Consider the following 14,338-nt stretch of genomic DNA (forward strand, 5'->3'; position numbering starts at 1 on the left):
ATGGTACAATATCCGCAAATCAATAAACGTGATACATCACATAAACAAATTGAAAGAAAAATACCACATGGTCATATCAATTGATGCAGAAAAAGCATTTGACAAAATTCAACACCCATTTTTGATAAAAACTCTCAGTAAGGTGGGAGTAGAAGGAGCATGCCTCAACATAATAAAAGCCATATATGACAGGCCCACAGCCAACATCATACTCAATGGACAAAAACTAACACCATTTCTCCTAAGAACAGGAACAAGACAGGGATGCCCCCTCTCACCACTATTGTTCAACATAGTACTGGAAGTGTTAGCCATTGCAATTAGGCAAGAAGAAGAAATAAAAGGCATCCAAATTGGAAAAGAGGAAGCAAAACTGTCCTTACTTGCAGACGACATGATATTATACATACAAAACCCTAGAGACTCCATCAAAAAGCTACTAGACTTAATACATGAATTTGGCAATGTAGCAGCATACAAAATTAAGCCCAAGAAATCTGAGCATTTCTATGCACCAATAGTGAACTTTCAGAAAGAGAGATTATAAAAACAATCCCACTTACCATCGCACCAAAAAAATTAAGCTACCTAGGAATAAACTTAACTAAAGAGGTAAAAGATCTCTACTCAGAAATCTACAGGACGTTGAAAAAAGAGCGAGAGGAAGACATAAACAGATGGAAGAACATACCATGTTCATGGATTGGAAGAATCAACATCATTAAAATGTCCATACTACCCAAAGCAACCTATAAATTCAACACACTTCCCATTAAAATACCAACGGCATACTTCACAGATCTAGGACGAACTCTCCAAATATTCATCTGGAATAAAAAAAAAGACCCCGAATAGCTGCAGCAATCCTGAAAAAGAACCAAGTTGGTGGGATCTCAATACCAGATATCAAGCTGTATTCCAAAGCCACTGTTCTCAAAACTGCCTGGTACTGGCACAAGAACAGGCATATAGATCAATGGAATAGAATAGAGAGCCCAGAAATCACCCCGAACCAATATGCTCAATTAATAGTTGACAAAGGAGGCAAGAACATACAATGGAGCCAAGATAGTCTCTTCAATAAATGGTGTTGGCAAAATTGGACGGATATATGCAAGAAAATGAAACTAGACCACCAACATACACCATACACAAAAATAAACTCAAAATGGATAAAGGACTTAAATGTACGACAGGAAACCATAAAAATTCTAGAAGAATCCAAAGGCAACAAAATCTCAGACATATGCCGAAGCGATTTCTTCACTGATACAGCTCCTAGGGCACTTGAAACTAAAGAGAAAATGAACAAATGGGACTACATCAAATAAAAAGCTTCTGCACAGCAAAAGAAACCATCAACAAAAAAACAAGAAAACCCACTGTGTGGGAAAACATATTTGCCAATGTCATATCTGATAAGGGCCTAATCTCCAAAATTTATATGGAACTCATACAACTTAACAAAAGAAAGTTAAACAATCCAATCAAACAATGGGCAAAGGACCTAAATAGACACCTTTCAAAAGAGGACATTCAGAAAGCCAAGAGACATATGAAAACATGCTCAAAGTCACTAATCATCCGAGAGATGCAAATCAAAACAACAATGAGGTACCATCTCACACCTGTCAGACTGGCTATCATCAACAAATCAACAAACGACAACTGCTGGAGAGGATGTGGAGAAAAAGGAACACTTGTGCACCGCTGGTGGGAATGCAGACTGGTGCAGCCACTATGGAAGACAGTATGGAGTTTCCTCAAGAAACTGAAAATGGAACTCCCATCTGACCCTGTGATCCCACTTCTAGGTATATATCCCAAGAAACCAGAAACACCAATCAGAAAGGATAGATGCACCCCTATGTTCATAGCAGCACAATTCACCATAGCTAAGATCTGGAAACAGCCTAAGTGCCCATCAGTAGATGAATGGATTAGAAAACGGTGGTACATCTACACGATGGAATACTATGCTGCTGTAAAAAGGAAGGAACTCTTACCATTTGCAATGGCATGGATGGAACTGGAGAGCATTATGCGAAGTGAAATAAGCCAGCCAATGAAGGAAAAATACCACATGATCTCACTCATTCCTGGATAATAGAGACCATTATAAACTTTTGAACAATAATAGATACAGAGGCAGAGCTGCCACAAACAGATTGTCAAACTGCAGTAGGAAGGCCGGGGAGGGTTGGGGGGCAGGAGGAGGGGGTAAGAGATCAAGCAAAGGACTTGTATGCATGCATATAAGCATAACCAATGGACATAAGAAATTGGGGGAGAGGGGAGGCTAGGGGCCTGTCAAGGGAGGGGGGAAAATAAGGACACATATGTAAGACCCTGAGTAATACTTTAAGCAATTAAAAAAAAAGTAATGGAGAGGAGGGAAAAATAAAAAATAAATAAAAATAAAAACATAGTCTGGTTTTCAGAACAGTAAAAAAAACACACACACTCACACTAAACAAACAAACAAACAAAAAAAACACAACACATAGACAACGCCACATGTAAACTTGAACCTGATCCTGCCTCTCAGATCACCAACAGGAACTGAGACTCAATATAGACAGAAGGGTTCACCCAAATCATAGGAACTCGGCCCACGGAACCCAAGCCTGGGCCCCTTGTTGCCCCTTTGAAGGTGTGCTGCTTACACAAACTACAGCCCCATCTCCACAGCTTCAAAAGAAAACAAGCCCCAAACTCCTGAGCAAGGTCCTTGGGGGTATTCTTGGAGGAGTGTGAGCAGCTCTCAGGGTGTCAGGCCTTGCCAGCGCTCACTCCTCTCCCATATTTCTCCCTTTGGGAGGAGAGTCTGAATCTACATGGGGTTCCAGCCCAGCCTCTCCAGCAGCAGCTCCAGCCAGAGGGCTCTTCCCAGTCCCTGTGAGCAATGTGGATGGCGATGGTGCAGTTCCTGTGGCAGCTCAGTAGGGTCGCCAACAAGTCTCCAGAGTCATGGCCCCATTTAAGACCAAGCCTGCATAAGGCTGCCAGGAGAGGCAGGAGAACTCCCTCTCCCCAGAGGTCCGTGGGCCTCATGTGGGCTGTGGAAACCCAAAAGTGTGAATGTCAATAAGCATCATGCATCAGCCCTCCGTGTTCATGGTCTGTGGGCTGACCTCTTCCCCCAGTGTCCCCTGGGGCCCTGGAACCCCACTGACAGGGATGGTGGGAGAGCAGAGAGTGTTGGCTCCTTCTTCCTATCCCCACGCACTCAGCTGCCAGGCCCCATGGAAAGGGCTGGTGATGCAGATGCCTCGTCCTTCAGATGGAGTCTTTGGGGAGCTCAAGGAAGAAGGTGGCGACAGGTAAGGAGAGGCACTCAGGACAGGGTGTGTTCGGTTCCACAAAGAAGGTCACTGAGACCAGGGGAGCACAGATGTGGGAGAACGGGAGCTTTGGCTTCACACCGGGTGAGTGGGTTCTAGTCCTCTCCCAGCAAAGACCCTCCTGGGTTTTGTTTCTTCCCCCCTCCTCCAAGACTGTCAGCTCCCTCCTCTTTTCACCCAAGGTGCTACAGTCCCCATGCACCCTGGTCCCTCTTCCAAGGCTCCTGATTGTAAATCCTTATAATCAAACCTCAGCTGGGCCCTGGGATACCCCTGTGCGAGCTCAGATCCTCCAGCCAGGTGTCTACACTCGATCACTTTGGGAGCCACCCTCCTCCATTCCCTGGCTGCACCAATACTATCCGCTCTCAGCAGGCACACCTGGTCCCCACTGCAGCCTAGAGACAGGAATAACAGGACCAGGAACAATTGGCACTAGAACCCACACAGCATGCCCCTATCAGGCCCTGGGATGGGCATGATCCACGGATCCTAGAATTCAAGCCTCAAATAACTGGGTGGGCAGTGCCACTGTCACCACATTCTACAGTTGTGAAGGTGGCACCTAGGGATCAAAATATGGCCCATGATCTTGGGCCCTGACTACCTCACCCGCTGTTCTTGCCTCTCTTCCTTGTACCTGGGGAAGGGGGTCGTACCTCCTCAGAGCTGTGCAGTCACAGGAGCAGAAACACAGCCTGCGGATTCAGCCGGGTCCTAGTACCTGGCGGAGCTCAGTCTCCATAGGGCTGTGAGTACCTGCCCATTAAGAGGATAGTCAGAACCGGTGGCTACACATCATCATCATAGGGCCTGGGCCTCGTTACCACACTCGACATGAGCACCCCCACTCTGCTTGTCTTTCCCCTCCTGTCTTTAAAGTCCATGAACCTGATATCAGCTATTATGTCCTCGAGTTTATGAAAACACACCCAATCTCAAAGACCAGGCTCTGAGGACATTAAAGCTGCCACCTGTGCACTCTCTTCCCAATCCAGTGTCCTGACAGTCCCTGTGCCCAGCACCTCTGCATTCCCTCCCTTTCTCTCTGGCTGGGTCTCCTACCCATGGGCAGGGTCCCAGGACCTGCAGGACTCATGGTGAGGGCGTGGGGAGGACAATGTGACTCTGGGCCAGAGCAGTCCGTCCCGGGAGCCCGAAGGCGCGGGATGACCAAGAGTGGTGAGGACTGACTTCCGGGTTCTCGTGGTCTGAGGACTGAGGAAGCCCCCTAGCACACCTTGAAGTATGCATGCCTGAGGCTTGGCCAGGGCCATAAGTGTCCGCATTGTGCCTGTACTTGCCAGCAGCACCTGCAAGCCTCATGGTAGGCCTGTGGATTTGCGTTGCTTCCAGACTTCTACCTTAGGAGTGGAAAAGGGAGGCGAGGGAATTGTCCTGAAGGTTCTGGATTCAGGGCAACGTGGGAGGGGTGCCAGGCAATACTGGTAATTAAAGTGTGGGTCTTGAGGCAGGATGATGGTACTTCCCACCCCAGTAAACACAGGGACCGGCGTGCTTAGTGTCTGCTGGCACAACTGGCACACTGGGCACGATAGTCAACGTGGTGTGTCTTAAAGTCCACCTTGGAGGTCTCAGAGAGATGGAGGGCATGGCCTGCAGTATTCACTCTCAGTTCAGCAGAAGGGAAAGGTCCCAGGCACTCTCCCACTGTGCATGGGTTGTGTGGAAGGAGGATACCACACTCCAAACAGTGGGTGCCTTGAACCCAGTCTGTGCTGCTATCAGTCCTGGGTAAGGCTCGGCATGGGTCGGCAGAGGTAGTTCCTCCACAGGTTTGTCTCAGGGCACTTGGCCTGCGGGGCACAGACCCAGGTCAGCACAGGGTGGTGGCCCAGGCCATTCAGCCCAGATAGGGACCAGAAGGGGCGGGCGGGGCACAAAGGAGCAGAACTCCGCCCCTGTCAAGTGTCCTGGGTGACCACACAATTGGTTTCCGGAAGTGATGTCACTGACTCATGGACTTCCGCCTGAGAAGTCTGAGGGAGCTGAGCGCCATCTTTGGGAGGCCGGCTTCGGGTCGGTAGACGGTACAGGCGCTGAGGGGAGCCTCCTCAGGTCGGCGGGGCCCAGGCTCTGCCTGGGATCAGGGTGAGGACCAGACGGAGGTACCCGGGGAGCTAGTTCAGCCCGAGTTGGGAGCCCTGGGGAGGTATGCCCACAGGCCTCCCCTGGGGTCTCGGGGGTGAGGGCCTCCGTGTGGGGGTCCGGCCTCGCGGTTCACAGAGGGAGGGTCCTAGGACCTGCAGGCCTCATGGTGAGGCCGTGGGGAGGACATGGTGACTCTGGGTCCAGAGCTGTCAGTCCCGGGAGCCCCAAGGCGCGGGATGACCACGAGTTGTCAGGACTGACTTCCGGGTCCTCGTGCTCTGAGACCCTCGGGCGGCTCCGTGTCAGAGCAGCATCTCAGGTCGGCAGAGGGGGTCCGGACCTGCCCGGCGTCAGTGTGGGAACCTGATGGAGACTGGGGGGCCTGGACCCCACAAGGGTGTCCATCGGGCAGGCCTCCTGGGGTGGGGGAGGGGTGATCTCACACATTGTGCTTTGTGATTTCTGCATTGGGTCTGAGAGACACTGGGGGGTTTGGTAGAAGGAGCAGGGCTTCAGGCAGCAGAGGGGGCCCCCAGGTCCTGCCGCTGTCAAGATGTGGTCCCTGAGGGAGATTGGGGGCCCTGGACCTCAGAATCCTCAGTGCTGGGAGGACCAGAGTGGGCGGGGTACTACAGGATGGGGTGACTTCTGCATCAGGTGTGAGAGACTGGGTTTCAGGGTAAGGAGCAGTGCCACAAGTCCGCTGAAGAAGAGAAGATGGGGACCAGGACCCCACAATTTAGGGGAACCCATAAAGGGCCTCCCCTGATATTAGCCATGGAGGAGTCCATGTCAGATGACCCTGTGAGGTGTCTCCTGACTTCCGCATGCAGGTCAGAGGGAGACTGGAAACTTGGTAAATCATGTGAGGCCTCACTCAGGTCCACAGAAGGGATGCAGAAGCACTGCCCAGAGTCAAGGTGCTTTTCCTGACTATCGCATCCGGGTCTGACAGGCTCTGGGGTTCGGTGTAAGGAGCAGGGTCTCAGGTGGGCAGAGGGAACAGTCAAGGTGAGGACCCCCAGGGAGGACTGGGGGAATCCAGGAACCCTAACTGGAAGGGAGTCCACAGAAGTCTGCCCTGCTCAAAGTGTTGGGAGGCCCTATGGTGGATGACCATGCAGAGAGGAACCGCAGAAGCCCAGACCTGATGTCAGCCCTTGGAATTCAGGGGAATGACATATGTGGAAGAGGGGAGGACCCAGGTCTTGCCCCAAGTCCAGGTGAACATGCAAAGGGAAGACTGAGTGACCCTGGACACCACAACAGTGATGCCCCACATTACCCCTACTGTGAACCCTTGGAAGTCCCTGGTCCATGACCACTTGCTCTCTTCCTGACTTGGGCCTCTCAGGTTGACAGGAGGTAACAGCTCCAGCCAGGAGTCACGGTGAGGATCCTGCAGGAAGACAAGCGGACTCCACCCCCTGAGCTCTGATAGGTCAGGCTCCAGGTAGGCAAAGAATGGGGCTGCAGGGCTCTGCCAGGATACCAGGTGAGGACCCGAGGTAGGACTCAGGAAGCCCCCTAGCACACCTTGATGTCTGTATGCCTGAGGCTTGGCTAGAGCAGTAAGTGTCCGCAGTGTGCCTGTTCCTGCCAGCAGCACCTGCAAGCCTCATGGTAGGGCTGGGGATTTGGGTTGCTTCCAGACTTCTACCTTAGCAGTGGCAAAGGGAGGTGAGGGCATTGTCTTCAAGGTTCTGGATTCACGGCAACGTGGGAGGTGTGCCAGGCAATGCTGGTAATTAAAGTGTGGGTCTTGAGGCAGGATGATGGTACTTCCCACCCCAGTAAACACAGCGGCTGGCTGGTTTAGGCTCTGCAGGCACAACTGGCACACTCGGCACGATAGTCAATGTGGTGTGTCTTAAAATCCACCTTGGAGGTCTCAGAGAGATGGAGGGCATGGCCTGCAGTATTCACTCTCAGTTCAGCAGAAGGGAAAGGTCCCAGGCACTCTCTGAGTAAGCCTAGGTAGCACAGGGAGGAAAGAGGATACCACACTCCAGACAATGGGTGCCCTGAACCCAGTCTGTGCTGTTGTCAGCCCTGGGAAAGGCCTGGCATGGGTCGGCAGAGGTGGTTCCTCCTCACGTTTGTCTGAGGGCACTCTGGAAGGACAGGGCCTTGGTCAGAGGGAATGGCTTCAGTTCATGCACAGATGAGCTGAGGTTGTGGAAGGGTCATAAAGCTGTGAATGCTTCCTTGTGGGAAACTGCAGCTATGAGCTCCCCGAGAAAAGAAGAGAGCCCTCAGCATCAGGGAGTGTCCTGTCCTCAGCATCCAGATTCCCCAGGCAGGGGTACCTGGGTGTGACATGCTCTCCCTTTCCACATGCCTGCTCGTCCTGAGCTTTTGTCACTGAGGACAGTTCTTCAGGGTGAAATCAAGTCAGCTGGATTCAGACCCAGGCCAGGCCAGGAAGAAAGGCAAGTATCCCGAGGCCAGACTACGGGAACTCTACCCGGAATGGATGGGCCCAGGCCCTGGTGTCAGTTGTGTGATAACCTGGACAGGGGTGGGGGCAGATGGAGCTCCTGTTCACTTTTGTCTCAGAGCTATCAGCAAGGTGAGGACCTTGGTGTGAGACCATACGTCGTATCATCCCCAGGATCCAAATTTTGTCAACACAGAGACGAGTCCCAGTTCCTGCCAAGAATCAAGGTGAGCACTGAGGGGGAGCAGAGCACATGGGAACCCAGACTTACCCTGCCTCCTCTGTCAGCAATGGGGAAACTCGGAATAGGGCCTGGATTACCTCAGCTCACTTCCCTACTCCTGTATCTCAGGGAGGTGCACCCTAAGTCTAAGTAGATTGCGCTCAGTCAGCAGAGAGAGTGTCTGAAACCCTGCAGTGCGTCATGGTGAGAAGTGATCAGAGCCTTAACCCAGCGTAGATGGACCCAAATCTTCAGTCACCCCTTCTTGATCCTCTGGGAGAGGGACCCCCTCATTTTCTTCACTCAAGTGTCAGGTGTGTGTGGTCTTGTTCTGAGAGTTTGACCTCAGGCCAGCAGAAGGCAGTGAGGGGCCTGGCCCTGGCAGGGGAAGGGTGAGGATCCTACATGTGCAAGGAGGAACCTCCCACCCACAACAGAGGGGACCTCACAGAGTCCTGCTGCCCCTCCTGTCAGCATTGGGGTTCCAGGACTGTGATTGCCATGTGCATCCTGAGGTGCTCCGTTTTTCCCACCAGCAGAGCCCCCGGATAGAAGGAGGTGAAGGCCTTGGTTTATGCTACATATTCTCAGGTCACAGAGCAGCAGGAGGCCAGGAAGTGCTAGGAATTAAGGTGAGGTTCCGACCATGAATATGTCCCCATGGGCTCGCCACCACTGTCAGAGGGGACCCCACATTGCCTGACACCTCCACACCCCACCGTCAGCTACAGAACCCTGCGCTGTGCCTTCTACACCCTGAGCAGTCATGTCACTTCCTACTTCAGGCTCCTAGTGGGCAGGCTGATCAGGAGTGAGCCCTGTGAGGCCCATGGACACCCCTAAAGGGGAGACCTGGAAGTCACCTTTGTCAGAGCCTCCTAGGGTGTGTTTCTCAGCTCATGCCTCTCATACTCCCCTTCCCCCAGGCCCGTGGGTCCTCATCGCCCATCTTCTGGCCACACTCGGTCACTGTTCGAGCACGAGTCATCATGCCTGGTCATCATATGAGTGAGCCGTGGAAGCCTGAGGAAGACCATCTGGACCCAATGGAGATCCCTGACATGTTGGTAGAGGAACTGTTCTGGGCTATGCAGGAGGAGGAGGAGGAGGAGGAGGAGGAGGAGGAGGAGGAGGAGGATGAGGAGGAGGCCCTGTCTCTCTCCTCCTCTCGGTCTTCCTCCCCCTCAGTCCTGTTTATTGACAGCCTAGAGGAGGTGTCTGCTGCTGAGACACCAAGTCCTCCCCAGAGTCCTCAGGGTGCCTCCCCCCATGCCATGGCAGCCTTTCCATGGAGACACGCTGAAGATGAGAGCTCCAGCAGCCAAGATGAGGAGGGTCCAAACACTGAGGGAGGCCCTGATGAAGATGCCGATTCCTTGCTCCACAAAGCACTGCATTTGAAGATGGTAGAAATGGTGGAGTTTCTACTCCTTAAGTATCGTGCAAAGGAGCCGACCACCAAGGCAGAAATGCTGAGTAGTGTCATCAAAGAGCACCAGGACCACTTTCCTGAGCTCTTCAGTGCAGCCACTGAATGCATCCAGTGGGGCTTTGGTATTGTTGTGAAAGAAATGGACCCCAGTACTCACACCTATGTCCTGGCCACTGCCTTGGGGCTCAGCTATGATGGGATGGTGAGCGATGGGCACAGATATCCCAACACAGGCCTCCTGGTCACAGTTCTGTGGGTGATCGCCTCAGAGGGTGATTGTGCCCCTGAGGAAAAAGTCTGGGAAGCACTGAATGTTGTAGGGGTGTATGATGGGAAGGAGCATTGGCTCTATGGGGAGCCCAGGGAGCTCATCACCAAAATTTGGGTCCAGGAACAGTACCTGCTGTACCGCCAGGTGCCCAATAGTGATCCTGCATGCTATGAGTTCCTGTGGGGTCCCCGAGCACATGCAGAGACTACCATGTTGAACACCCTCCAGTTTGTGCTCGGGGTTAATGACAGGGATCCCTATTCCCTTTCATCCCTGCTTGAAGGGCCTGAGTAATGACACTATGCCTGAGCCAGAGTTGAATCCAGGCACTTTTCAGGCCCATGAGCATTAACTTCTTTTGCTGGGCAGAAAGTGCATCCAATTTTCAACTCTATGTTTGAGAAGAAACTAATAGTGAGGCCCAGGGAAAGGTATGAGCTCCTATTATGATTGAGAAATTTGTGATTTATTATTTTGCGATTTTTAAGGAAATTTTTGAATGTCCCTTTTCATAGAAGCTTTCATAAACTTTTAGCATGTGAGTTTGTAAATGACATTGATCACATTATATATTTCTACATGTCCAGCTCAAGAGTAAGAGATTTGCTATTGTATAACCAAAATTGGGACACTTTCCATCCTAGTTTGTGATCCCAAAATAGATAACGTGGCATTATAAAAGGATTTCCTTGGAAATGTGTAAGAACTCGGCAGTACATGCAATGGAGTTAATAAATAGAAAAATAATAGCAAAAGGTTGTTAATTTTTGATTCTTATCTCTTCTCGTCTGTCTTTGCATGAAACAACTTATCAAAGGATCCTTGGTTCCGGCAAGAAAGTGGAGGGATTTCATCTGCATAAAGACGACCCCTGCTCAGAGGTTCATTTAATCCCCAGACATTCACTGAGCCTATGTCCTCTGGAAGATCCTGTGTTAGTAGTGGGGACACCAACATAAGCAGGGCACACCCACCCACAGAATGATAGTGTAGGAGCTATAGTCATATAAGGGAGGGGTTAGGTGTCCCCTAAATCTTACAAACAAGTAACAGAACAGGTGAGGTGGTGGGCCTCCAGGGAACAGCACTCAATTTTGAATGGCCTTCATTTTTACCGCAGCGTAGTTGCAACAGCATGGTGGAACTGGAGAGCATTATGTTAAGCCAAATAAGCCAGTCAGAGAAAGATAATTATCACATGATCTCACTTATATATGGAATATAATGAACAACAAATGGATGGACAAAAACATCCAAATACAGAGAAGCATCGATCTGACCATGAAACCTCAGAGGGAAGGTAGGGGAGGGTGGAGGTAAGGGGGAGAGATCAACCAAAGGACTTGTATGAAGCATATAGGCCTAACCAATGGACACAGACGCCAGGGGGGTGATGGCATGAGTGGGGGGCTGGAGGAGGGCAATGGGTGGATAAGGACTCATATGTAATACCTTAATTAAAAAATGATGTGCATGGCATGAGCCACGCAGACACTGTGCCATTGGACAGTATGAGCACTAGGCGTGTTATACCCATCATCTGCACAGATTTCTACAGAAATAGAGTTACTGAGCCATGAGAAACATGATGGCCTGGGAGAGCCTAATTGGGATTAAATGTTAATGATCTTGAGTGTACTCTGGCCAATCATTATCAAGGGGTAGATTTTGGGTGGGGGTGAAATGAATGAAAGCATTTGTTTGGATGAAAGAGCAGCTTGGACAGAGGGAAAGAGTTGTAAGTAGATTCTCTTTTTGGCATCTTTGTGTGTGTCCAGCTGGGAAAGCTCCCCACACCTGAATGTCAGCATACATCCATGAATTGGGTATCCGCTTTGGCCGACTGGGTGTTCTGTGCCCAACTGAGCTGCACATTCTCTAATATGACGTTAATAACAAACAAGTAACCACAGTGCCAGAGGCGAGAGTGGAAGTATCTGGGATAAAAACGATATTAGAAATAACTGCCATTCATTACAGATTCAGTCTCCACTAGGTACTGTGCACGGTGGTTTACAAACACTCCACACATCCCTGCAGTCCTATAAGACAGGGCTTATCAGACCCACTTACTTCACAGAGGAAGAACCTGATGCCCATTGGGCCTGCTAATTTTCCCAAGAATACATGGCTAGTAAGTGGCATCGTGGAGTCTTGACCCCTTGCCTGAATTCATCAGGAGTCCATGATATTTCCTGCCTTTCTAGCCCATGGCCCACCTTCTGCCTCACAATTAATCTGTCCTCTAGGTATGAATGAACTCTTTCAGATGACAATTAGTAGAACCCTGGGGCCCAGGCAAGAGCAGGCCTAAGTAAGGAAGGTGACAGTGAGAATAAAGCATAATTTGGAGATTGTCGGAAGTTTATTGATATCTCAGTCTTCCCGGGGCCAGGATTTCTGCCTCGTCCCAGCATTTTCCCTCATGACAACACCCTTCCCCTGGTCTTCCCTTGGGTGCCTCCTGTCCATCCATGAATCATGATCTGCTGACTTGCTTATCAGTGCAGCCTCCTTCTAAGGCTGCACAGAATCTCCTGCCCTCAACCTTTCACAGAGGCTCCCTACTCCCTTCAGAATGACCCTGCTCTCCCATAGCTCACCCTCCATCCCATCTGAGAGCAATAGCCCCTTATTTATTTTCTATTAAGAGATAACTGTAAATAGGAATATACTTTCAAGAAGTTTTTATTTTATTTTTGACACTATTACAGATACCATATTTTCCCTTCTTTTGACCCTGTTCACATAGCACCTGTCTTCCCTGCACCCTCTGGCCTTCACCACATTGCCATCTGTGTTCATGGATGTTCTTTGGCTAATCCCTTTAGTTAGTTTCATCCAATCCCTCTCTCCCCCATCCCCTCTGACCGCTGTCAGTCTGTTCCATGTCTTCATGCCTGTGTTTCTATTTTGTTCGACAGATAATGTTCACTAGATTCCACACATAAGTGAGGTCATATAGTTTTTCTCTTTCTCTGACTGGCTTCTTTCACTGAGTATAATAATCTCCAGATCCATACATGCTTTCTCAAAAGTTAAGAATTCCTTCTCTTTTCATGCCAGGTAGTATTCCATTATGAAAATATACCATTGTTTTTTTATTCACCCTTCTATTGATGGGCATCTGCACTGTTTTCAGCTCTTGGCTATCCTACATATTAAAAGCCTAATATGCAAATTGACTGAATGGTGGAACAACCAGTCACTATGACGTGCCCTGACCACTAGGGGACAGACACTCAACGCAGGAGCTGACCCCCTGTTGGTCAGTGCTCTCCCACAGCGGGAGCTCGGTTCAGCCAGTGCATCAGTGGCGAGTGCATCAGTGGTGGCAGCAACCTCTCCCGCCTCCATGGAGGCACTAAAGAGCAGCAATCAGGTGGGTGGTAAAGAGTGAGGGGTCCCGGACTGCAAGAGGGTGCAGGACTGGCTGAGGGCTGCCCCCTACGGTGATCGAGTTTTGTGCACTGGGCCTCTAGTTGTAAATAATGCCCTTTGAACATAGGGCTGCATATATTCTTTGTGATCGGTGGTTCAGGCTTCTTAGGATATATTCCTAGAAGTGGGATCAGTGTGTCAAATGGCAGCTTTATGTTTCATTACTTTAGGAAACTCCACACAGTCTTTCATAGTGGTTGTACCTGCCTGCATGTCCACTAATATTATACAAGGGTTTCTTTTCCTCCAAATCCTCACTAGCACTTTTTGTTTGTTGATTTATTGATGATAGCCATTCTGGTAGTTGTGAGGTGGTACCTCACTGTCATTTGAATTTGCATATCTCTGATAATGGGTGAAATTGAGCATTTTTTCTTGTCTCATCCATTTGTATGTCCTCTTTAGAGAAATATCTACTCAAGACCTCTGCCCACTTTTAAATTGCATTGTTTGTCTTCTTTGGTTGAACTGTATGAGTACTTTATATAATTTGGAGATTCACCCCTTATCAGATGTATCTTTGGCAAATATGTTCTCCCATGCAGAGGCTTCTCTTTTCATGTTGTTGCCGGTACCCTTTGCTGTGCAGAAGCTTTTTAGTTTGATGTAGTCCCATTTGTTTATATTTTCCTTTATTTCCCTTGCCCTGTGTGACATATCAGCAAAAAATATTGCTATGTGTAATGTCTGAGAGTTTACTGCCTATGTTTTCTTCCAGGATTTTTTTGGTTTCATGACTTACATTTAAGTCTTTTATTCATTTTGAATGTATTCTTCTGAATGGTATAAGTTGGTGGTTTTATTTCATTGTTTCACATGTACCCATCCAAGTTTCCCAATACCATTTACTAATGAAGAGACTGTCTTTACCTCATTGTATGCTGTTGCCCCCTTTGTCAAATATCAGTTCACAGTGTAGGTGTGGGTTGACGTTTGGGCTCTCTGTTGTGTTCCATTGATCCATATGCCTGCTGTTCTGTCATTACCAGTTGTTTTGATTACAGTGGCCTTATAGCATAGCTTGATATCAGGTATTGTGATTCCTCTAGGTTTGTTCTCCTTTCTCAAAGGGTCC

General features: G+C 49.5%; 1 protein-coding gene across 1 annotated transcript; it reads left to right on the forward strand.

The window, feature by feature from the left end:
- Positions 1-9,393: 9,393 nt before the first annotated feature.
- Positions 9,394-10,116, forward strand: LOC308511858 (melanoma-associated antigen 11-like; the record flags this gene model as incomplete). Its single annotated transcript, XM_081081703.1, has 1 exon — positions 9,394-10,116. One exon carries the CDS (start codon positions 9,394-9,396, stop codon positions 10,114-10,116), a length of 723 nt encoding a protein of 240 aa, XP_080937829.1.
- Between the last annotated feature and the right edge of the window lie 4,222 nt (positions 10,117-14,338).

This window comes from Myotis nattereri (assembly GCF_964212035.1).
Source record: "Myotis nattereri genome assembly, chromosome: X".
Classification (NCBI taxonomy): domain Eukaryota; kingdom Metazoa; phylum Chordata; class Mammalia; order Chiroptera; family Vespertilionidae; genus Myotis; species Myotis nattereri.